Source organism: Malaya genurostris, chromosome 2 (assembly GCF_030247185.1).
Source record: "Malaya genurostris strain Urasoe2022 chromosome 2, Malgen_1.1, whole genome shotgun sequence".
NCBI classification, from domain to species: Eukaryota; Metazoa; Arthropoda; class Insecta; order Diptera; family Culicidae; genus Malaya; species Malaya genurostris.
In genome coordinates, this window is record NC_080571.1 from 99185293 (window position 1) to 99212481 (window position 27189).

Here is a 27189-nt window from a genome sequence, read left to right on the forward strand (position 1 = left end):
TTCTCTGAAATCAAATGTGATAGCTTTTTTATCTTCGCATCTCGAGATTAGCTTTCAAACTGGCCTGATAATATTTTTTTTTTGTTTCAGTTATAGAGGCTTTAACATTAGTGTCATTTGCCTCTTCGGGCCAGAAAAACTTTCTGACTCTATGTGCGGGGTTGGGAATCGAACCCAGGCGAGCTGCGTGAAAGGCATCGACTTACCCATCACGCTATACCCGTCCCCAGCCTGATAATATCAAAATCGATTTAGCTCTCTCGAGAAAATTGAGTGGAATGGAAAAATTGCGTTCTGTCGGTTATTTTACTTATATCAGTATACCTCCAGAATCAGGAATGACAGCGATTTGAACTTTGAACTTGATCCACAACCTAAACGGAGAGACAAAAAATTGTTATAATATTAACACTTATATTTTCGTGAATATCACTTGAGGATTCTTCCAAAAAAAAATTTTAAACTTGAATAAAAACTAGAAAGTTTAATTCGGAATAAACTAACATACATTTTTCGATTCGTAAACAGTTATTAATTGAATTTAGAAGATTTTTTCCGTTTGCTGCATCCCTAGGATTTGGATGATGAGCTACAGGGCGCTTATTCTCGCTTGGCACATGGGGGTGGAAGTCAATTTACACTTTTATAAGGTAAAGAAGCTGGACACAGACGGCCCATACCGAAATCGACCGTTCGCTTATGAATATAAAAACGTGTTTAATCCACCTAATAGTGAGATGATACCTTTTTTTAAAAAAATCGTATATGTTTTTTTGCATGAATATTCTTCGGTGTTTAATTCTCATGGCATCCCGGGTTAGCGGTTCAATGCGCAGGGCGCTGGTCTTACAAACCAGTTGTCGTATGTTCGAGCCCCGACCTGGAAGGATTCGTAGTGTCAGTAGAATCGTAGCACCAGCCATGCAATGGTTCTGTACACTTTGAATCGGCTGCGAAGTCTGTTGAAAACAGAAGGTTGAATTCCAATACAGGAATGTAATACCAAGGCTTTTTATTATTTTAATGACCGTCGTTTTAAGCGGCAATTTGAGATTTTAATCACTCATTACCCTGTAACGTGGAAACTGCAAATCGGATCGAGTTTGAATCTAAACGTGTGACAATCGATTGAACATTCCATAAGATGTAGAAGTAAGTTGCTTTTTATAGTTTTTCGTGAATAATTACGGTACTTCCAGAGCCGGTATTCAAGAACCAGCATAACCCAAAACGGTTCATATGATCGTAAATTAACATGACGAACAAATTGCAATAGTTTTGAGTCTAACTTTTATATCGGTTTGAATTTAAAAAACTCATCACCCTGTAATTCCAGAATCGGAAGCCGGAATCGGTAAAATTCACCAATTTTTTTTATGGGACCATAAGTCTTTCAATTTGAATTATTGTTTACGAAATTCGATTTTTCCTTTTTTGAGAAAATTATTGAGCTTTGAGAAACAAATCTGCAAACCCGATAAACCTGATTATTTTATGTGAAATGGACATTGTTATACTAATCAACCGGAAGTTGGATCTGACTAAAATGCAAGACCTTTTATTTGAATCTTAGATTTCATTTGAATCTTTGATCGGTTCAGCCATCTAAGAGAAAAATTAGTTACACTATTTTAATTTCGTTTCACATATCCTGTAGTTCCAGAACCAGAAGTCGGGTCCAAACGTAATTCAGGAACCTTGTTTGGGAGCGTACGACTTTTCATATGAATCCGAGTTTGTAGAAAACGGTTGAGTCATCTCCGATAAAATTGAGTGAAATTATTTGTCACACACGCATTTGCTGATCTCGACGAACTGATTCGAATGGTATATGGGTGTTATATTCTTCCAGCATTTATTGCTGTAAGTAGTTTAAATCAATATAATTATGGAATTGCCTTCAACTCGAAAATGCTGCCATCATCTGGTTTACTTATGTCATATTCGAACGATTATGTTGCCGAAAACGAACCGTGCTAAAAACGGTCCGAAGCAAAATGTTACGAAAAAGGATGCAGTACATAGTCTTCTTGGTACTTAGAATCAATTGTATGGAACAATACAAAAAATCGTGTTTCACGTTGCTCCCAAGCATTGCTTTGTCATACAGCGCTCAAAACTTCTACTGCTGGAATAGGGGGAAAAGTCGCTAGCACAAAAATGTCGATATCTCCGTTGAAAATGGACGGATTTGAGCATGTCTTGTTGGATAGCTATTACCGTGCGGAATCTAAGTCTGAAAAAATATTCTGTTTTCAAGGTCAAATGTGACAGATACTGTCAAAAAACTGAATATTTTGACATAAAACTTAGTATAACTCGAAAAGTAAACATCCGATCTCATAACCATTCAATAGCGTTCTGGGTGACGGGGAGACCTTTCATTAATTTCAAAGTTTAATGTCAAAATTTTCAGTTTTTTGACAGTATCTGTCACATTTGACCTTGAAAACAGAATATGTTTCTATACTTAGATTCCACACGGTAATAGCTATCCAACAAGCCATAGATTGTTAAAATCCGTCTATTTTTAACGGAGATATCGCAATTTTGTGTAAGCGACTTTTTCCTCCATTCCAGCAGTAGAAGTTTATTTCGAACGACTAGTCGAGCTTCGATCTCAAACAAAATTCATGACAGTATATTTTAACCATATGTCACAGGAAATCAACCCTTCAAGATATATTCCTATCCATGTCAGCCTCCTAGATGTCCCTGACTCAACTTTATTTTTCGACACATCCATGCAGCGCGAAGTGCGTGGAATCCCGGATCACCTACGCTCGACGGAAATCCCAAAAATATTTTCAAGTAAGTTCAGGCATATTGACTCTGAGAAAATGTTTTACACGGACGGATCGCGAATTGAAGAAGCGACAGGGTTTGGTATGTTCAACAATAATGTTTCGGCCTCATTTAGGCTTCAAGAACCTGCATCTGTTTATATAGCAGAGCTAGCAGCAGTTCATTATAGTTTGAGTGTAATCGTCACATTATCTCCAAACCATTATTTCCTCTTCACAGATAGTCTGAGTGCAATTGAAGCCATTCGCTCAAACATGACTGGCAAGACTGAACCGTTTTTCCTGGGCAAAATAAAACAGTGCCTGAACGACATATTGAACAATAATTATCTAATCACTATAGTCTGGGTCCCGGCTCATTGCTCCATTCCTGGCAATGAAAGAGCCGATATTTTAGCCAAACGTGGTGCTATTGAGGGTGAAATTTATGAGCGACCGATTGCTTTCAACGAATTCTATTGCTCGTCTCGCCAAAGAACACTTGCCAGCTGGCAAGCTTCTTGGGATAGAGATGATCTGGGTCGGTGGATGCACTCAATTATTCCGAATATATCAACAAAGGCATGGTTCAGGGGACTGGATGTGAGTAGGGATTTCATTCGTGTGATGTCCAGACTCATGTCCAATCACTACACGTTAGATGCACATCTCCTTCGAATTGGGCTCTCCGAGACTAATCATTGTGCTTGCGGAGAAGGTTATCGGGATATTGATCATGTCGTTTGGACATGCGTGGAGTATCGTGATGTCAGATCTCAACTAATAAATTCTTTGCGTACCCAAGGTAGACTATCCAATATCCCAGTTCGAGACATTCTTGCTTGTCGTGACCTTTCATACATGAAACTTATTTATCATTTCATAAAGAAAATTGGAGTTTCAATTTAATAAAGGCCCCTTTTAAGACTTAGCTCTGATCCCAGCTGCGTCCATGAGTTCAACCAATAGCTAAATTAGAATAAAAATAATGTAATGATACAAACAAACTCGAAACAGTGTATGAAATTATCAACAAAAGTTCTGAAAATAACAGCTTATTTTATAATTTATAGAAGTTAATCATTTGGTTCAAATAATATTTCCGAGTAGATTTCATAATTAATGACGAGTTACCTAAGATGATATTTAAGCTATAAGAGAATATGTTTTAATAAATTCAAAACGTTGTGACTATGTTAGAATTAAATTAGGATAAGAATATTATGTAAAAGTGATGCTACGGCGAAGAAAAACTTATGTAAACTGCCTTAAGAAATAAACGTATTTATGAAAAAAAAAGCAGTAGAAGTTTTGAGCGCTGTATGACAAAGCAATGCTTGGGAGCGACATGAAACACAATTTTTTATATTGTTCCATACAATTGATTCTAAGTACCAAGAAGACTGTGTACAGCATCCGTTTTCGTGACATTTTGCTTCGGACCGTTTTTAGCACCAAAAAAGTGAAAATAATGTCACTCACTTTTCTCGGAGATGGCAGAACCGATTTTCACAAACTTAGATTCAAATTAAAGGTCTCATGGTTCCAAACAAAGTTCCGGAATTTCATCTGTATCCATCTTCCGGTTCCGGAAATGAGAAAATAATGCACCAAAAATGTGAAAATAATGTCACTCACTTTTCTCGGAGATGGAAGTTCTTAAGATGCCATAAGAATATCCCAATTTTTATTCCGATTAAATAAACCATTGATAGTCCCATAAATGGTTTGCTGAATTTTATCCAAGTCCTACTACGGTACATGTAACATTTGCAGAGAACTGACTTTGATTCATATCACCTACCAATAACATTCAGAGTTTAAAATTAAGTAATAATCTGTTCAATTAGTCACCACCTTTAATCGATCGGCTACGATACAGATCTCATATCGAAAGCAATGTACCCTAACCCTAAAATAGTTTTGGAAAATATCGATACAACCACACAAAATATAAAACATTTAATCATTTAATAAAATCTCCCATGATTCACCAATATATATGTGTGCATAGATTGCAATGTGTAGTAACTCAATATTTTTGTTTCCCCTGTCTTTTAGCTTAGAAAGAGGAATCGAATCATGTCCTCTTTGTTACCTCTGGGAGCCGTAAACAGCATGGACAACTTCGTCCAAAGTCTGCACACCTACACAATCCACACCTATACAATCCACCACACACAATCAGAGCAGATTATAAAAGTTAGTGTTAGTATCATTTCAATGATAATTAAAGTAATAATCATATGTACCGCTTCAGACATTAAAGACTATATAAGAAAGCAGGGCCAAAACCGAACCGGATACAATATGAAATTCTCCGAAGTGTCATCAACGAAGACATTGGAAACACAGAAGCAGTTGGTAGAATGACAAAATATCGATTCGATATAGATGCATGAACCAATGATTGACCGGTTACCAGACGATGCACATTTTCTGCCCAAGTAACAAATTCTCCTTCGTCCGGTATGGTGAGTGTGGAGCCTTGTAAACCCCAACCTCGGCCAGAGTAACCCATAGAGGGATAAAAAAGAAAATGTATGGAATCTTTCTATCGACAGTGTATTTGTTTTTCTTTTTTTAATTAAAACAAATACTGTAACCGATATGAAATCATTGCTTAACTTTGTCTTGTAGTGTGTTACTTTTTCATTGTCACATTTCGTTGCGGTGACCTGTTGGCAACCAAAAACAGTCAATGTGAACATACCGTAAGAATCAAGTTACCTAAAAGTCACATTGAAACATATTGTAGTAGAAAAATAATGATATGTGAATTCGTAACATTATGTTGACTTTGTTGTCACTATCATTATCCGGCTTGTATCGTTGTGTCTTTCATGCGACCTTTATGTAGCATACGTTTTATTTTCTTTTTTTATGATTAAGCTACAGGTGCTACTTGAGATTAAACCTGTGTTATTAAAACATTAGGATAAGATTAAAAACCAGGCTATATTGACAATGTACATATAGCTGCCCTTACACGAGACAATATTATTGTCAATACAAGGAGTATTGACAATACTTTTGATCGTGTAATGGAAACTTCATTGGATTGACGAAAATATTGTCAAAAAATCAAACCTGCTCATCAATCCTACAATACTTTCTCTCCAGAGAGGAAACAGTTAAATATGTACAATGACCGTTTCTCTCAATGTTACTATATTCAGTTGCAGTATTTAAAGCTCCAAACGCATGATTTTTTCGAAAAACGCGGACTCAAGTTACCAAGCCAATTGGATTGACGGTATTGACAATACTTTGGATTGACAATAATATTGTCACGTGTAAGGGCTGCTTATAGCGTAAATGTAAGTTCCCTGTTCAATCGAGTTCCCTTCTGATGTGTGTTGTGTCACATTCTATGGTAGATCGAATTGCTAGAATAGTTTCACGGATTAGAGATGGCTTGCATGTTCGAGTCCTGCCTCAGAAACAAACATTTTCATTTTTGCAGTCCCTTCTTATCATTCAAAGATTTCGAATCTGGTAAATTTAATTATTAAACTTTCGTTTGGTACTGATCGATAATTAAGCTAGACAATGATGACTTCGAACGAAATGATATAAATCAGTGATTCCCGACCTTTTTATATTGCGGACCCCTTTGGAACAACAATAGCGGGCCCCACCTTTAAAATTGATCACCGAAAATATATTTACTCTATTTCAAAAATTGCATCAACAGAAAACGGCCCTTACCCTTGTCTGAAAAGTTTTCTATAGATGTGGAAGACATACGAGGTTTTACCCGGATTGGACAGCCATTATCTCCGACTGATCTCAGGCTAACACAAAAACAACATTGCTGGTTTGTTGTATCTCAATATATCAATCGTTCGAATACGTCGGAACTTCGTTCGATCAAGAAATGGTTCGAAATCGATACCCTCTACCCTTTTTGACGAATCGGAAACGAAAAAACCAATAAGTCAAAAATCAATCCAAAATCGATTGGCCCGTCAATGATCAACAACACAACTTGAAATCGTTTATGGCTTCGATCTTAGAGAGACCACCAACACTGAATTCGATAGCACTCTGCAATCCTAATGAAAATGCTAATACGTTCGTTTTCCCTTTTTCAGTTCAGCAGGTTTCAGGAATCGCTCGGTTGCAATTCACCCGGAAACCGTACACGCACTGGTCACTCAGTTTCGTTGGTGATCCGAAGGTTGACCTGGCAGTGCAATCACAGTTCCAAGGTCGCCAGATGCAGTCTAACGTGTCCAGTCTGATATCAAACCAGATCCGTAAGGCGATTCGACGGAAACACACATTGCCAAACTATAAATTAAGGTAAACCCCTGAGGCTAAATTAGTTTGTCCCGTTTATTGCCACTCACCCGATTTACCATTTTATTGCAGATATAAACCATTCTTCCATCGCGTGGAAGAGGACTACGATCTCAACGAAATTTCACCAAATGGATCATTGGAAATCAATGTCGAAGAAATCACCCGATTAAATTCGGCGACCCGTTTGTCCCACGTGTACTGCACTCTGACGTTGGCTCACATGCCGTGGGTGATTGCGAGACAGCAGGATGACAGTAACCTCATTGTTTCGCTGGATGTAGAACTCCATAAGGCAAAGAACCAACAAATAGGAATCGTTTTCAAACAATTGGAACAAACGGTTACCATTGAAGCCGTTGTTCCAAACACCCCGGCATCGAAAGCGGAACTGAAACGTGGTGACCTTTTGCTTTCGATTCAGGGAAAACGGGTTACGACCATCAACCAAGTTGCCAAAATCATAAAATCCCTCAACAGACCGATGTTTATAATGCGTATCGAACGATCCGTACCGGGCGCGATCAAGAACGACGGTTTGATGGATGATTTGGAGGAGTACGAAGAAATTGATCCCAATTTGAATATCACCTTTACGAAAAACATTGATAATGTTCAGATAGGCAGTGTTGGCAGTTCGAAGGAAAAAGTTCGCTTGTCCCGGCGGAGCTCGAAAGATAGTGGAGGAGAATCCAGTCATTCGAACACACCCGGCACAACACCGGTCAAGCGTGCGGACGATTCCAAAGAAAGGAAAAAGGAAGAAGTTTCTGGTACAAAATTACTTAATAACGAATCATCTGCAAATGCTGCTGCAAATAAAAAGTCTCAAAACGATGGATTCCCGCAGCATTCATCAGTGGATTGTGTATTCAATTCCTTCATTCGGATGGATGATTTGAGCTGCTTTCAACTAACGGAACAATTCTCATACTTGAATGTGAACGTGTTTGGTAAAAGCAGTGACGAGCATCGACTGTTGGGATATTTAAATATACCCTTGAACAGTATACTGATGGAGTGTAACGAATCTTTACTGGGTCACCATTTGAAAAAATATCCGCTTCTCCCCCCGGAAGCAATTGATGTGTAAGTCGTAGTGAATAAACCGCTTCTCAATTCAAACTAAAGGCATTTTATTGATTTCAGATCCAACCACCCTCTCTCTATGCAGTCAGGATTTGATCAAAACTATTGCTATGGTGACATTCTACTTTCCTTCGTTTGGAGTGGTTCGTTGGTCTCTGCAACAAACAGTGCCGTTTCCGTCAAAAGCAGCAGCGAAAACATCAAGAAGCTCAAACTTATCAATATTAGCAAGGGTTCAGCCGACAAATTAGATGACGACAAGCCCGATTCTTCATCGGAATCAAAATCAACTGGACAGCCAGGTTCGCAAATCGCACAGCAGCATGACTTTATACGAACCCATTTCCATCGTTCTACACAATGTGATTATTGTGGCAGAAAGATTTGGCTGAAGGATGCAGTGCAGTGTCGAAACTGTGCCATGTGTTGCCATAAAAAGTGCATCAGCAAGTGTCAAAGTTCTACGGTATGCAATGCCGGAGATTCGGTACAGCAGACACCAACGACGGGTTCACAGCCCGAGTTCCGCGTGACGGAAGCTGAATCACCGACAATCGAGGTTGAAGACTTCGTAGATATTGTGGCAGAAGAGCAGCAAGGAAAATCGAGGTTGGAAACACATCGACAGAGTTTTAGCGAATTGCTGACGCAAGGACTGAAACGTGTCAACTCGGTCAACAATCTATCGATCCCGATGGTTTCGTCGATGAATCAAAGCAGTAAAAGTTTACCTCCTACCCCGCAGCATACTCCGCGAAAACAATCGTTGGCGAATGTGAGCCCCAACCCATTCGTAGTGGTCACCCAGCGGCTCGAGAGTCTTCCGGAAGATCTCAAGCAGCTCCAAATGGATCAAATAGTAGAACTGACGGCGCCGCTGATCGAGTACGGTTCTTCCGATACGTTGATGGCCCTTGCCAAGAGTTCTAGCAAAACCATCTACGCCGAGTACGAAGCGGATGTGCGAACCGAGAAAATCAACAAACTGGTGAGGGAACCGCGACAGCAGATCTTCACTCCGGCCACGTCTCACGTGTCTCTTTTCGGTACTCTCTTTCCAGCTTTCCAAGCTGCACATTGCGCTGGATTGCGAAACGCTCAACCAAACATTGTTGAGCGCTGGCAGGGACGGCGGAAATAAAGGTAGGTTGATTTATGGTTGATGAGGTTAATGACGAGGTAGTGAAGAATGAAATTGAAAAAAAAAACTTTTTTTTATTTCCTTTAAAGTGATATAGTTCATTCAACTAACCGCTCCTTATAGAAATATTGATCTCAAAATAGTTTATAAAGAATCATTACTGACGAAACCAGAAACAGCGAAAATTGTTGGTTTAGTCATAGTCATAGTCATTTAGCGTTTTTATGCAACTTTTCGAAGTTGTGCAGTTTTTTTTCAATGTCAAATGGGAAATGTCTATAAAGATTTGGTGTGAAATGTATATAAAGAATTTCGAAAAAAATTTAAAAACTCGACTGAAAGAATTTTGGTAAATATCGAAAAAACCAACAATTATTTCGATCCTAGATTGATTTTGCAAACGCGCTCTTTTGTGACAGGCAGGCGTCAGTTAGTTGGATTACGCCCTTATGAAGACATGTCCGGTAAAAATGAAATAAATTATTATTGCGTCTCAAAAACAAGTGAGGCTAAACATTACAATTAATATCTTTATATTTCGATTCTATTTCACATCGCTTATTGAAACTATACTTACTATAATTTTAAGCAAGCAATCGAATAGTATTTTAAGACTCGAAAGTCAGTTTCAACATCAATTGTTTGGTTCAGCAGTACCTATGCTTTCGTCGAGCAGAATTGTTGAAATCCTCAATCTATTCGAACATGTTTTCATTCTCTTCGCGTTCATAAAGTCATCTTGGGATTCCCGGCGAACGACCGCTACTAGGTTAAATCCGGGTATAAAAAACAAGTGGGTGGGTAATGTTAGAGACATAACCGGATGACGTGACTACTAATGAAACGAACACGTTTCTTCATACTTATAAATATCTAAAATCGTTCTCATAACTAGACACATTGTGACACACTTTTACCAACACGGAAATTAATGAGATCGGACAAAAAAAAGGATAATTGTAATAGAATAAAATATCAAAAAGTTCTTCAATAAATAATTTACTGAACTTAAAAGTCCATTGCGTTGGCTAGAGATTGTCTTCAGGTTGTCTCTTTGATACTCGTTGATACCAAACTTGTTAGAAAACTATAGCTTTGAGATACTTATGATTATTTCATACTACTGAAACTTTTATCACCAATTCCTGATCATATTTTCGATAGCTTATTGAAATACTCACGTTAATTGAAAAAATGAGTTCTTTTAATTTGCTCCTAGACCGGGTAAAAAGATTTCAATAAACGTATGAATCAATAAATTTCAATAAACGTATTGCTTGAGTAAATTTCACTCAATACGATACTCAAATTTTGACACATAGAACATGAGTAATTCGGAAAGGAACTCATTTTCGGAATCCGAATTTAATTCTAGAATTGAACTCTGAACATGAATTCTAAAGTAGCTGTATTCAGTTCCAGAATCCAAGTTCCGAATTCAATTCTAGCATGTGGGTTCTGAATTCTTAACCAGATATCTGGAACTGAATTTGCTAATTAAATTCTGAAACTGAATCCAGTATGTAAACCGCGAAAGTGAATTGAATTTTGGTTCTGAAGGCAGTTCTAAAATTCTGGTTCGGAGTTCAGATCTAAAATTTTGTTTCGGAAATCGAATTCCTGAATCAGAATTCGGGAAAAGAATTCCGACCTTCCGGTGAACGACCATAATTAAGTTAAAACTGGGGATGAACAAACGATATAAATCAATCAACTTCGACCTTAAATTCAGTTCCAAAATCTAGTCAAGAAACCAGTTCTAAAAATCTAGTTTCAGAATCTAGAATTAATATTTAGTTCCAGAGTCTTAGTTCCAACTTTTGAACTTGTATTCTGGAACTAAAATCGAAACCTTAAATCAAGTTCAGAATACAGATCCCAAATAGGGATGTCGGAAATTTCGAATTATTCGATTATTTAAAAATCGAGTATAATTTTGAAACTAATCGATTGAAATTTATTCGATTATCTGGGTTATTAATCGATTACTCGATTATTTATTCGATTATTACTATGGGATTTTTGTGATTATTCGATTAGTTCAATAATCGAATATTAGTTTTTAGTTAATCGATTAAATATTGCTCGATTATCTGGGTTATTAATCGATTACTCGATTAATCGATCGATATTACGACATCCCTAATCCCAAACCGCCTTCCGAGTGCGAAAAAGCAAGCAAGCGTGTTGAGTTTTACTCATTGTTTTCAAAAGTTTGAGAAAACTAAATTTTGAGTTATTGATGGTTATCTCACTGTTCAAAATTTAATCATGAATTGCTGATCATATTTCGGAGGGTAGGAAGAAAACATAAGAACGGTGCGTTTAGTGCAACTCGACATATTCACGGTTAAGTTCTACCCATTCTTTCTCGGGGGGAATTTTGAAAAGGCACCCCATACTTAAGTAAGACGTATTCACGGCAATAAATGATATAAATTGAATTAAATCTTGTAATTTAGCACCAACTGTTTTCGTTCCGGTTTAGTGGCGCGGTTTCCTAAATTTTGGATTTTGAGTTGGTCACTTCATCATTACGGATACTGATGCCTATTTTTTACGAATCACAAATTGAAGCTACACAACAGTATAGATCAGGTATTTCCAACCTGTGGTCCGTGGTTTTGGAGTCCCAGAATCCTTTATGAGTGCGCATGAGTGCATCCGACTTTCGGTTTTGAAATAAATTAAAAATTATGAATATTTTTTATGAACAATTTTGTGATGAAAAAATGCGGTTTTATTTTCAAAGAGCTGCCATTTTACAGAAAACCAAACAATTTAAAAAAACCCTTCTTAATCCACCTAGTGGTGTGATAATGCCTTTCTCTTCTTTCATAACAGTCTCATGAAAATATGTTTCATACATTTATTAAATAATTTTAGACGCCAATTGATTCAGATTGACTCGAGTAGTTCACAAAAGCATGCTTCAGTGTTTATGTCACACAGTCAGCATCATTTTTCCAAACTAGTGCTTGACATTTGCGTTGCCTATTTGTATGAGAACAATGATGCTAATCTAAAAAAAGCCTTCTTAGTCCACTTAGTGAAATTTTCATATATCTTGAAAAATCACCATAGGGGGGAGTACATGAAATTTTCAAAATCGAAAAAAAAATTTTGATGCCAAAAGGCTTAGAATTGCATGAAACGTCGAGATTTAGTGTCATCTCGAAAAAAAATTTTTTGGAAAAAATCGACTTTTTGGGACTTAGAAAAAATATGAAAATTTTTCTAAGTCCCAGAAAGTTGATTTTTTCAAAAAAATTTTTTTTTGAGATGACACTAAATTTCGATGTTTTATGCAGTTTTAAGAGTTTTGGCATCAAAAAAAATTTTCGATTTTGGAAATTTCATGTACTCCCCCCTATGGTGCTTTTTCAAGATCGATAATTGTCAAACCTTTACCACCGGGCAGCACCCCTTAAGCATGTCCGATTTAGGTCAAATTTTGCATGAAGGCTTTTTTCGAGGTGCTTAAACTTTTGAGCACTAGAACTTTACGAAAATAGAGTTGATCCCAAAATTTTGGCACCCTTATATATACAAGAGCGGTAAAAATCAACGTGTTTTGTCGGTTACGTCACTTATACCATCATATATCTGGAACCAAAAGTCACAACCATTTGATCTTCGAACTTGATCAACGGCCCGACAGTAGCTTTCAAACGAGCCCAAGTTTGTTAAAATCGGATCAGCCATCTCTGAGAAAATTGAGCGCGTTCAAATACAACGCTTTTTGTCGATTACGTCACTTATACAATCATATCTCCGGAACCAAAAGTCACAGCCATTTGATCTTCGAACTTGATCAATGGCCCGCCAGTAGCTTTCAAACGAGTCCAAGTTTGTTCAAATCGGTTCAGCCATCTCTGAGAAAATTGAGCGCGTTCAAATACAACGCTTTTTGTCGGTTACGTCACTTATACAATCATATCTCCGGAACCAAAAGTCACAGCCATTTTATCTTCGAACTTGATCAATGCCCCGATAGTAGCTTTCAAACGAGCCTAAGTTTGTTAAAATCGGTTGAGCCATCTCTGAGAAAATTGAGCGCGTTCAAATATCTTCGAAAAGTGCACACACATACACACACACACATACACACACACACACACACACACACACACACACACACAGACATTTTCCGATCTCGTCGAGCTGAGTCGAATGGTATATAACACTATGGGTCTCCGAGGCTCCGTTCGAAAGTCGGTTTTTCCAGCAATTCTAATACCTTTCTATAGAGAAAGGCAAAAAGCCTTCTTAGTCCACTTAGTGAAATTTTCATATATCTTGAAAAATCACCATAGGGGGGAGTACATGAAATTTTCAAAATCGAAAAAAAAATTTTGATGCCAAAAGGCTTAGAATTGCATGAAACGTCGAGATTTAGTGTCATCTCGAAAAAAAATTTTTTGGAATAAATCGACTTTTTGGGACTTAGAAAAAATATGAAAATTTTTCTAAGTCCCAGAAAGTTGATTTTTTCAAAAAAATTTTTTTTTGAGATGACACTAAATTTCGATGTTTTATGCAGTTTTAAGAGTTTTGGCATCAAAAAAAATTTTCGATTTTGGAAATTTCATGTACTCCCCCCTATGGTGCTTTTTCAAGATCGATAATTGTCAAACCTTTACCACCGGGCAGCACCCCTTAAGCATGTCCGATTTAGGTCAAATTTTGCATGAAGGCTTTTTTCGAGGTGCTTAAACTTTTGAGCACTAGAACTTTACGAAAATAGAGTTGATCCCAAAATTTTGGCACCCTTATATATACAAGAGCGGTAAAAATCAACGTGTTTTGTCGGTTACGTCACTTATACCATCATATATCTGGAACCAAAAGTCACAACCATTTGATCTTCGAACTTGATCAACGGCCCGACAGTAGCTTTCAAACGAGCCCAAGTTTGTTAAAATCGGATCAGCCATCTCTGAGAAAATTGAGCGCGTTCAAATACAACGCTTTTTGTCGATTACGTCACTTATACAATCATATCTCCGGAACCAAAAGTCACAGCCATTTGATCTTCGAACTTGATCAATGGCCCGCCAGTAGCTTTCAAACGAGTCCAAGTTTGTTCAAATCGGTTCAGCCATCTCTGAGAAAATTGAGCGCGTTCAAATACAACGCTTTTTGTCGGTTACGTCACTTATACAATCATATCTCCGGAACCAAAAGTCACAGCCATTTTATCTTCGAACTTGATCAATGCCCCGATAGTAGCTTTCAAACGAGCCTAAGTTTGTTAAAATCGGTTGAGCCATCTCTGAGAAAATTGAGCGCGTTCAAATATCTTCGAAAAGTGCACACACATACACACACACACACATACACACACACACACATACACACACACACAGACATTTTCCGATCTCGTCGAGCTGAGTCGAATGGTATATAACACTATGGGTCTCCGAGGCTCCGTTCGAAAGTCGGTTTTTCCAGCAATTCTAATACCTTTCTATAGAGAAAGGCAAAAAGCCTTCTTAGTCCACTTAGTGAAATTTTCATATATCTTGAAAAATCACCATAGGGGGGAGTACATGAAATTTTCAAAATCGAAAAAAAAATTTTGATGCCAAAAGGCTTAGAATTGCATGAAACGTCGAGATTTAGTGTCATCTCGAAAAAAAATTTTTTGGAAAAAATCGACTTTTTGGGACTTAGAAAAAATATGAAAATTTTTCTAAGTCCCAGAAAGTTGATTTTTTCAAAAAAATTTTTTTTTGAGATGACACTAAATTTCGATGTTTTATGCAGTTTTAAGAGTTTTGGCATCAAAAAAAATTTTCGATTTTGGAAATTTCATGTACTCCCCCCTATGGTGCTTTTTCAAGATCGATAATTGTCAAACCTTTACCACCGGGCAGCACCCCTTAAGCATGTCCGATTTAGGTCAAATTTTGCATGAAGGCTTTTTTCGAGGTGCTTAAACTTTTGAGCACTAGAACTTTACGAAAATAGAGTTGATCCCAAAATTTTGGCACCCTTATATATACAAGAGCGGTAAAAATCAACGTGTTTTGTCGGTTACGTCACTTATACCATCATATATCTGGAACCAAAAGTCACAACCATTTGATCTTCGAACTTGATCAACGGCCCGACAGTAGCTTTCAAACGAGCCCAAGTTTGTTAAAATCGGATCAGCCATCTCTGAGAAAATTGAGCGCGTTCAAATACAACGCTTTTTGTCGATTACGTCACTTATACAATCATATCTCCGGAACCAAAAGTCACAGCCATTTGATCTTCGAACTTGATCAATGGCCCGCCAGTAGCTTTCAAACGAGTCCAAGTTTGTTCAAATCGGTTCAGCCATCTCTGAGAAAATTGAGCGCGTTCAAATACAACGCTTTTTGTCGGTTACGTCACTTATACAATCATATCTCCGGAACCAAAAGTCACAGCCATTTTATCTTCGAACTTGATCAATGCCCCGATAGTAGCTTTCAAACGAGCCTAAGTTTGTTAAAATCGGTTGAGCCATCTCTGAGAAAATTGAGCGCGTTCAAATATCTTCGAAAAGTGCACACACATACACACACACACACATACACACACACACACACACACACAGACATTTTCCGATCTCGTCGAGCTGAGTCGAATGGTATATAACACTATGGGTCTCCGAGGCTCCGTTCGAAAGTCGGTTTTTCCAGCAATTCTAATACCTTTCTATAGAGAAAGGCAAAAAGCCTTCTTAGTCCACTTAGTGAAATTTTCATATATCTTGAAAAATCACCATAGGGGGGAGTACATGAAATTTTCAAAATCGAAAAAAAAATTTTGATGCCAAAAGGCTTAGAATTGCATGAAACGTCGAGATTTAGTGTCATCTCGAAAAAAAATTTTTTGGAAAAAATCGACTTTTTGGGACTTAGAAAAAATATGAAAATTTTTCTAAGTCCCAGAAAGTTGATTTTTTCAAAAAAATTTTTTTTTGAGATGACACTAAATTTCGATGTTTTATGCAGTTTTAAGAGTTTTGGCATCAGAAAAAATTTTCGATTTTGGAAATTTCATGTACTCCCCCCTATGGTGCTTTTTCAAGATCGATAATTGTCAAACCTTTACCACCGGGCAGCACCCCTTAAGCATGTCCGATTTAGGTCAAATTTTGCATGAAGGCTTTTTTCGAGGTGCTTAAACTTTTGAGCACTAGAACTTTACGAAAATAGAGTTGATCCCAAAATTTTGGCACCCTTATATATACAAGAGCGGTAAAAATCAACGTGTTTTGTCGGTTACGTCACTTATACCATCATATATCTGGAACCAAAAGTCACAACCATTTGATCTTCGAACTTGATCAACGGCCCGACAGTAGCTTTCAAACGAGCCCAAGTTTGTTAAAATCGGATCAGCCATCTCTGAGAAAATTGAGCGCGTTCAAATACAACGCTTTTTGTCGATTACGTCACTTATACAATCATATCTCCGGAACCAAAAGTCACAGCCATTTGATCTTCGAACTTGATCAATGGCCCGCCAGTAGCTTTCAAACGAGTCCAAGTTTGTTCAAATCGGTTCAGCCATCTCTGAGAAAATTGAGCGCGTTCAAATACAACGCTTTTTGTCGGTTACGTCACTTATACAATCATATCTCCGGAACCAAAAGTCACAGCCATTTTATCTTCGAACTTGATCAATGCCCCGATAGTAGCTTTCAAACGAGCCTAAGTTTGTTAAAATCGGTTGAGCCATCTCTGAGAAAATTGAGCGCGTTCAAATATCTTCGAAAAGTGCACACACATACACACACACACACATACACACACACACACACACATACACACACACACAGACATTTTCCGATCTCGTCGAGCTGAGTCGAATGGTATATAACACTATGGGTCTCCGAGGCTCCGTTCGAAAGTCGGTTTTTCCAGCAATTCTAATACCTTTCTATAGAGAAAGGCAAAAAGCCTTCTTAGTCCACTTAGTGAAATTTTCATATATCTTGAAAAATCACCATAGGGGGGAGTACATGAAATTTTCAAAATCGAAAAAAAAATTTTGATGCCAAAAGGCTTAGAATTGCATGAAACGTCGAGATTTAGTGTCATCTCGAAAAAAAATTTTTTGGAAAAAATCGACTTTTTGGGACTTAGAAAAAATATGAAAATTTTTCTAAGTCCCAGAAAGTTGATTTTTTCAAAAAAATTTTTTTTTGAGATGACACTAAATTTCGATGTTTTATGCAGTTTTAAGAGTTTTGGCATCAAAAAAAATTTTCGATTTTGGAAATTTCATGTACTCCCCCCTATGGTGCTTTTTCAAGATCGATAATTGTCAAACCTTTACCACCGGGCAGCACCCCTTAAGCATGTCCGATTTAGGTCAAATTTTGCATGAAGGCTTTTTTCGAGGTGCTTAAACTTTTGAGCACTAGAACTTTACGAAAATAGAGTTGATCCCAAAATTTTGGCACCCTTATATATACAAGAGCGGTAAAAATCAACGTGTTTTGTCGGTTACGTCACTTATACCATCATATATCTGGAACCAAAAGTCACAACCATTTGATCTTCGAACTTGATCAACGGCCCGACAGTAGCTTTCAAACGAGCCCAAGTTTGTTAAAATCGGATCAGCCATCTCTGAGAAAATTGAGCGCGTTCAAATACAACGCTTTTTGTCGATTACGTCACTTATACAATCATATCTCCGGAACCAAAAGTCACAGCCATTTGATCTTCGAACTTGATCAATGGCCCGCCAGTAGCTTTCAAACGAGTCCAAGTTTGTTCAAATCGGTTCAGCCATCTCTGAGAAAATTGAGCGCGTTCAAATACAACGCTTTTTGTCGGTTACGTCACTTATACAATCATATCTCCGGAACCAAAAGTCACAGCCATTTTATCTTCGAACTTGATCAATGCCCCGATAGTAGCTTTCAAACGAGCCTAAGTTTGTTAAAATCGGTTGAGCCATCTCTGAGAAAATTGAGCGCGTTCAAATATCTTCGAAAAGTGCACACACATACACACACACACACATACACACACACACACACATACACACACACACACACACACACACACAGACATTTTCCGATCTCGTCGAGCTGAGTCGAATGGTATATAACACTATGGGTCTCCGAGGCTCCGTTCGAAAGTCGGTTTTTCCAGCAATTCTAATACCTTTCTATAGAGAAAGGCAAAAAGCCTTCTTAGTCCACTTAGTGAAATTTTCATATATCTTGAAAAATCACCATAGGGGGGAGTACATGAAATTTTCAAAATCGAAAAAAAAATTTTGATGCCAAAAGGCTTAGAATTGCATGAAACGTCGAGATTTAGTGTCATCTCGAAAAAAAATTTTTTGGAAAAAATCGACTTTTTGGGACTTAGAAAAAATATGAAAATTTTTCTAAGTCCCAGAAAGTTGATTTTTTCAAAAAAATTTTTTTTTGAGATGACACTAAATTTCGATGTTTTATGCAGTTTTAAGAGTTTTGGCATCAAAAAAAATTTTCGATTTTGGAAATTTCATGTACTCCCCCCTATGGTGCTTTTTCAAGATCGATAATTGTCAAACCTTTACCACCGGGCAGCACCCCTTAAGCATGTCCGATTTAGGTCAAATTTTGCATGAAGGCTTTTTTCGAGGTGCTTAAACTTTTGAGCACTAGAACTTTACGAAAATAGAGTTGATCCCAAAATTTTGGCACCCTTATATATACAAGAGCGGTAAAAATCAACGTGTTTTGTCGGTTACGTCACTTATACCATCATATATCTGGAACCAAAAGTCACAACCATTTGATCTTCGAACTTGATCAACGGCTCGACAGTAGCTTTCAAACGAGCCCAAGTTTGTTAAAATCGGATCAGCCATCTCTGAGAAAATTGAGCGCGTTCAAATACAACGCTTTTTGTCGATTACGTCACTTATACAATCATATCTCCGGAACCAAAAGTCACAGCCATTTGATCTTCGAACTTGATCAATGGCCCGCCAGTAGCTTTCAAACGAGTCCAAGTTTGTTCAAATCGGTTCAGCCATCTCTGAGAAAATTGAGCGCGTTCAAATACAACGCTTTTTGTCGGTTACGTCACTTATACAATCATATCTCCGGAACCAAAAGTCACAGCCATTTTATCTTCGAACTTGATCAATGCCCCGATAGTAGCTTTCAAACGAGCCTAAGTTTGTTAAAATCGGTTGAGCCATCTCTGAGAAAATTGAGCGCGTTCAAATATCTTCGAAAAGTGCACACACATACACACACACACACATACACACACACACACACACACATACACACACACACACACACACAGACATTTTCCGATCTCGTCGAGCTGAGTCGAATGGTATATAACACTATGGGTCTCCGAGGCTCCGTTCGAAAGTCGGTTTTTCCAGCAATTCTAATACCTTTCTATAGAGAAAGGCAAAAAGCCTTCTTAGTCCACTTAGTGAAATTTTCATATATCTTGAAAAATCACCATAGAGGGGAGTACATGAAATTTTCAAAATCGAAAAAAAAATTTTGATGCCAAAAGGCTTAGAATTGCATGAAACGTCGAGATTTAGTGTCATCTCGAAAAAAAATTTTTTGGAAAAAATCGACTTTTTGGGACTTAGAAAAAATATGAAAATTTTTCTAAGTCCCAGAAAGTTGATTTTTTCAAAAAAATTTTTTTTTGAGATGACACTAAATTTCGATGTTTTATGCAGTTTTAAGAGTTTTGGCATCAAAAAAAATTTTCGATTTTGGAAATTTCATGTACTCCCCCCTATGGTGCTTTTTCAAGATCGATAATTGTCAAACCTTTACCACCGGGCAGCACCCCTTAAGCATGTCCGATTTAGGTCAAATTTTGCATGAAGGCTTTTTTCGAGGTGCTTAAACTTTTGAGCACTAGAACTTTACGAAAATAGAGTTGATCCCAAAATTTTGGCACCCTTATATATACAAGAGCGGTAAAAATCAACGTGTTTTGTCGGTTACGTCACTTATACCATCATATATCTGGAACCAAAAGTCACAACCATTTGATCTTCGAACTTGATCAACGGCCCGACAGTAGCTTTCAAACGAGCCCAAGTTTGTTAAAATCGGATCAGCCATCTCTGAGAAAATTGAGCGCGTTCAAATACAACGCTTTTTGTCGATTACGTCACTTATACAATCATATCTCCGGAACCAAAAGTCACAGCCATTTGATCTTCGAACTTGATCAATGGCCCGCCAGTAGCTTTCAAACGAGTCCAAGTTTGTTCAAATCGGTTCAGCCATCTCTGAGAAAATTGAGCGCGTTCAAATACAACGCTTTTTGTCGGTTACGTCACTTATACAATCATATCTCCGGAACCAAAAGTCACAGCCATTTTATCTTCGAACTTGATCAATGCCCCGATAGTAGCTTTCAAACGAGCCTAAGTTTGTTAAAATCGGTTGAGCCATCTCTGAGAAAATTGAGCGCGTTCAAATATCTTCGAAAAGTGCACACACATACACACACACACACACATACACACACACACACATACACACACACACACACACACACACAGACATTTTCCGATCTCGTCGAGCTGAGTCGAATGGTATATAACACTATGGGTCTCCGAGGCTCCGTTCGAAAGTCGGTTTTTCCAGCAATTCTAATACCTTTCTATAGAGAAAGGCAAAAAGCCTTCTTAGTCCACTTAGTGAAATTTTCATATATCTTGAAAAATCACCATAGGGGGGAGTACATGAAATTTTCAAAATCGAAAAAAAAATTTTGATGCCAAAAGGCTTAGAATTGCATGAAACGTCGAGATTTAGTGTCATCTCGAAAAAAAATTTTTTGGAAAAAATCGACTTTTTGGGACTTAGAAAAAATATGAAAATTTTTCTAAGTCCCAGAAAGTTGATTTTTTCAAAAAAATTTTTTTTTGAGATGACACTAAATTTCGATGTTTTATGCAGTTTTAAGAGTTTTGGCATCAAAAAAAATTTTCGATTTTGGAAATTTCATGTACTCCCCCCTATGGTGCTTTTTCAAGATCGATAATTGTCAAACCTTTACCACCGGGCAGCACCCCTTAAGCATGTCCGATTTAGGTCAAATTTTGCATGAAGGCTTTTTTCGAGGTGCTTAAACTTTTGAGCACTAGAACTTTACGAAAATAGAGTTGATCCCAAAATTTTGGCACCCTTATATATACAAGAGCGGTAAAAATCAACGTGTTTTGTCGGTTACGTCACTTATACCATCATATATCTGGAACCAAAAGTCACAACCATTTGATCTTCGAACTTGATCAACGGCCCGACAGTAGCTTTCAAACGAGCCCAAGTTTGTTAAAATCGGATCAGCCATCTCTGAGAAAATTGAGCGCGTTCAAATACAACGCTTTTTGTCGATTACGTCACTTATACAATCATATCTCCGGAACCAAAAGTCACAGCCATTTGATCTTCGAACTTGATCAATGGCCCGCCAGTAGCTTTCAAACGAGTCCAAGTTTGTTCAAATCGGTTCAGCCATCTCTGAGAAAATTGAGCGCGTTCAAATACAACGCTTTTTGTCGGTTACGTCACTTATACAATCATATCTCCGGAACCAAAAGTCACAGCCATTTTATCTTCGAACTTGATCAATGCCCCGATAGTAGCTTTCAAACGAGCCTAAGTTTGTTAAAATCGGTTGAGCCATCTCTGAGAAAATTGAGCGCGTTCAAATATCTTCGAAAAGTGCACACACATACACACACACACACACATACACACACACACACATACACACACACACACACACACACACAGACATTTTCCGATCTCGTCGAGCTGAGTCGAATGGTATATAACACTATGGGTCTCCGAGGCTCCGTTCGAAAGTCGGTTTTTCCAGCAATTCTAATACCTTTCTATAGAGAAAGGCAAAAAGCCTTCTTAGTCCACTTAGTGAAATTTTCATATATCTTGAAAAATCACCATAGGGGGGAGTACATGAAATTTTCAAAATCGAAAAAAAAATTTTGATGCCAAAAGGCTTAGAATTGCATGAAACGTCGAGATTTAGTGTCATCTCGAAAAAAAATTTTTTGGAAAAAATCGACTTTTTGGGACTTAGAAAAAATATGAAAATTTTTCTAAGTCCCAGAAAGTTGATTTTTTCAAAAAAATTTTTTTTTGAGATGACACTAAATTTCGATGTTTTATGCAGTTTTAAGAGTTTTGGCATCAAAAAAAATTTTCGATTTTGGAAATTTCATGTACTCCCCCCTATGGTGCTTTTTCAAGATCGATAATTGTCAAACCTTTACCACCGGGCAGCACCCCTTAAGCATGTCCGATTTAGGTCAAATTTTGCATGAAGGCTTTTTTCGAGGTGCTTAAACTTTTGAGCACTAGAACTTTACGAAAATAGAGTTGATCCCAAAATTTTGGCACCCTTATATATACAAGAGCGGTAAAAATCAACGTGTTTTGTCGGTTACGTCACTTATACCATCATATATCTGGAACCAAAAGTCACAACCATTTGATCTTCGAACTTGATCAACGGCCCGACAGTAGCTTTCAAACGAGCCCAAGTTTGTTAAAATCGGATCAGCCATCTCTGAGAAAATTGAGCGCGTTCAAATACAACGCTTTTTGTCGATTACGTCACTTATACAATCATATCTCCGGAACCAAAAGTCACAGCCATTTGATCTTCGAACTTGATCAATGGCCCGCCAGTAGCTTTCAAACGAGTCCAAGTTTGTTCAAATCGGTTCAGCCATCTCTGAGAAAATTGAGCGCGTTCAAATACAACGCTTTTTGTCGGTTACGTCACTTATACAATCATATCTCCGGAACCAAAAGTCACAGCCATTTTATCTTCGAACTTGATCAATGCCCCGATAGTAGCTTTCAAACGAGCCTAAGTTTGTTAAAATCGGTTGAGCCATCTCTGAGAAAATTGAGCGCGTTCAAATATCTTCGAAAAGTGCACACACATACACACACACATACACACACACACACATACACACACACACACAGACATTTTCCGATCTCGTCGAGCTGAGTCGAATGGTATATAACACTATGGGTCTCCGAGGCTCCGTTCGAAAGTCGGTTTTTCCAGCAATTCTAATACCTTTCTATAGAGAAAGGCAAAAACCTACGTACCTCTGTGGAGATAACTATCGAGAATATTCTGTAAAATTTTTTGCATCGATTGGTCAAGATTTACTTGACTTATGTTTCCGGCCGTCAAAATGCAGCACTTTCACGGAAATGCCGCCAAGCCGCCGTTTTGTTTTTCAATTTTTAAAACTGATAATTTTTTCATACTTGAATATACATTAAAAAGTGCTTTTTGGAAATTTCGGATTACTCCATTTTTTGGATCTCAAAATAATTCCCCAAAAAAGTCCTTCTCTTTTTTTTCTACATTGCTGTAACCCCTTAAAACATATTTTTCTCACCCTCAAACTTACATCTCAAAACAGAATTTTTCTGTTTCTGTACATTACAACAACAAAATTGTTCGTTTTTGTAACGTTTCGTAGAGTAAATACCCAGATATAAAATGTTAATGGAATTTTTTCTTAAATCTAATATTTGTCACACATCCATATAGTAAATGAAACTGATATTAAGAAATGCTCTTTATGCAATTTGAAAAAAATAAGTTGCATTCAATAAGTTCGAAACAACTGGTGAGGTAAAAAAGCTAGATTTTTATCAAAAACTTACACCGCTGCAAATCTATGACTGAAAAGAATAACTGATTTGTTTTTTTGTTCTACAGATGAGACCCGCAAAAGCACCCCGCCGCCTACGGACGCTACCCGGTCTGCTTTTCTGGCCGGCCAGTCGGAGGAACGGGTCCAAGCGCTTAGTGTCATTATGCTTCATCTGTGTTCCGGTTTGCAGCACGCTCAGGGAAACATAAACCAATGAGAATAGCGATTGCTTCGGCAGCTCTCGCTTGGGTCCCTGCTAGATCCCTCCGCTTTGGTTGGGTTTCTACCAGGGGAACTTTTACATGGGGAGAACGAAGCAGACGACGCTGACGACCGGTTCGGGCGGTTCTACACTGGTGAAAACGGTGGTTCTGGAAGTGGTAGTGCCGGCCGAAAAAGCCCTTTCCGTTCCCGGAGACTTACTTCATGCCGTAAGCGCGCGATGGGACTTTTCCAGCGGTCCGCTAGTGTCAGTAGTGTTAGAAGTGGCAGCACCAAGATCACCCTTAATAAATGGCTTACCCCCCAAGCCCCAGGACACTTGAAGTGATCGATCGTATCCCCGAAGAGTGAACTACACTTGCTTAAGAGTTGAACTTGGCGAACTTATTACAACCTTGCGCATAAATGATGTCAAGTTGAGCACAACATCCAAGCGAAACACGAATTTTAGAGTTCAGTACCCTGAGCACAAAATGATGAACAAAACACCAAATGTACGGCTTAAGACTTCCGCTGCTTCCAAAGCAGAATTCTGCTAATCCATTTATGCCACTCTTATCCTTATGTGTTAGTTTTACGATACGCACTTTCCATAGCTTACAAAAATTTGTATTTTAATGTAGGTCCTAGCATGTTCACTCTAGCATTCCCAGCATCCCACACTTTCGGAGTAGTTGTTCTATTGATACCAACGTGAAAGCAACAAATGTGATCCTGAAACCCTAGGATAAGATATTGGACACGATTGGAACCGTTTTTTATACCATCTCTTCCGCCCCTTTGGGACAACAGAAGATTGTACTGAAGGAAAAGTGCAGTATTACATTGAAAAACTATTCTTCTAGAGAATTGTGTTTTCTACTTATATCTCACTCGACTCTGACTACAAACAATCAAAATAACTACTTCGATATCGGTCTACATACAAGCACTGTTTTTATCGACAGCGACTAGCGCTTGGTACATTGTAATGATGTGTACTTAACGAAACAATTGAGTTGTATTAAGGCTTAAAGTTTTTAAATAGAACAAATAGACATAATGTTAATATGTTGAATCCCATCACCAAGCAAACCAGAAAAAACATCACACAAACACATGGAAATAGACATAATTTACAAAACTAGTCAATATACATGACTCTATTTGAATTGATACACTTAGCATTATACAATTATACATTGACATTCGAAAAGACAGTAGTGTTAGTATGTATGAGTTAAGACAAATTGATAAATTATTGGTGGAAAAAGCATATTGAAAATTACAATAAACATTTTATGAAATGAATTGATGGCATCGTCGTGCTTATTATCATCACTGTTAGTTTGTTCTTTGTTAAAATATCACACTTCCACAAACCATCGGGTTCACGGAGCAGTTTAATCCTACTGGCGATACAATGCCTGAAAAATTGTCAGTGAAAAGGAAAGGCAGGGTACTACAATTCAATTCGGTTTCAACGGAATTCGCAACCCATTATTTCAAGTGCAGGATAATAACAAGAATCCTACCAGATCTTATTGGACTCCTGGCCATCACCTTTTCACTAATCACTAATTAATGGTCATCCAGAGATAATAAACATGCGTTAAAGTATGCTCGAAGTTTCCGGTCCGTTCAGTGCAGGCACAGTTTCGTGCACGGGCGTTAATTTCTTCCACATATTTAATTGCGCGTATTCACACTTTTCCAGTTCAGTGCTGACACGAAACGGAAAGGTTTTACTAGACGATAAAAGTAAAATTAGTCGTGTGCCCTTCTGCACAAACCGGTATATATGAAACACAAAACCCCTGAATGACTACAATCTGTTGGCGGTCAATATGCCGTCAATTTGTTTTGCTCTTCCGGCACGTCAGGATAGACATGGCACTTCGGTGCAAATAAGTGATTTGCAAATAGCAAATACTTTACCTCTGCTCATCGGTTTATGTTAAACCGTTAGGTGGCGTTAGCAGTTCAACACAAACTGCCGACGCACTGATGAGTTGAATACGAAATGTAAAAATCAAACTTATATTGTTTCGTAGCGGACTGCCCAGATTAACCAATATAACCAATTAATCATTTTTCGCGGGAAATAGTAATAATGTAATGGAAATAATATAAAATTAATGGCGTTTTCGTTTTTAATTTGCACTACACCGGTGCAGTGCTACACTGAGGCATGAATAAACGAACAAAAATGACGAAAACATAAACAGTAACCATTGACTACAATAAATGATTCCATTGCACAGAGCTACACCAAACTTTTGATGAGTACTACACCAGTGGTATCGGTGCAGAAAAAGTGTAGCACTGGTGTAGTGCAATTGGTAAAAACGAACGGTTTTAGTGCAGCTTTCGCTACACCAGTGTAGTGCAATTTAAAAACGAAAACGACATAAGACACGCGGGAAGGCTTTTGACTATTGGTAATTTAACATGGTTTGATATCTATAAAATACTTACTACACGTACTTTGTCTGTTAAATATAGCTTTCAATAAGTCACTATAATGAATCAACTATTTTCTAGAAATTCTATTCACTCGTGTATACTGTAGTAGTCAATTTAATTTAAATAAATTGATTTTTTATTCGTTCTGCGATAGCGTTCAAAATTTCCCTTCAGTCTCTACGAATAAGATCTGTGAATCAGGACTTTCTAGAACTTCTTTATCCGATATTGTTGAAACGTTCACTCGGGAAGTCGATGAGTTTTGTGGTATATCCAAGCCTCTTGAAACCGGAACATAAGAAATCGCGCGCGAAAACTACACGGAGAACCCGCAGATCACAAAATTACAATATTGCAATTGTTGTTTCACGCTCTGGTTGTTTCAACTAAAATGTTGTTGATTTAACTAACATATCTGTTGATTTTGTCATGGTTATGACAGGTAACCGAAATTGTTGTATTCAAATGCTGTCACTTGGCGGAGAATGAAGAAAAAAACAAAAAACCTCT

At 37.8% G+C, this 27189-nt stretch overlaps 1 protein-coding gene across 1 annotated transcript in view; it reads left to right on the forward strand.

Annotated features, from left to right (window-relative positions):
* Positions 1–25536, forward strand: part of LOC131428337 (PDZ domain-containing protein 8) — a 70285-nt gene extending 44749 nt beyond the window's left edge. The window contains exons 4-8 of the mRNA XM_058592233.1: positions 6881–7091; positions 7161–8177; positions 8238–9165; positions 9239–9320; positions 24078–25536. Coding sequence (XP_058448216.1) covers positions 6881–7091; positions 7161–8177; positions 8238–9165; positions 9239–9320; positions 24078–24229 — 2390 coding nt within the window. The 3' untranslated portion in view covers positions 24230–25536. The remainder of the gene's footprint in view (positions 1–6880; positions 7092–7160; positions 8178–8237; positions 9166–9238; positions 9321–24077) is intronic.
* Positions 25537–27189: the final 1653 nt, after the last annotated feature.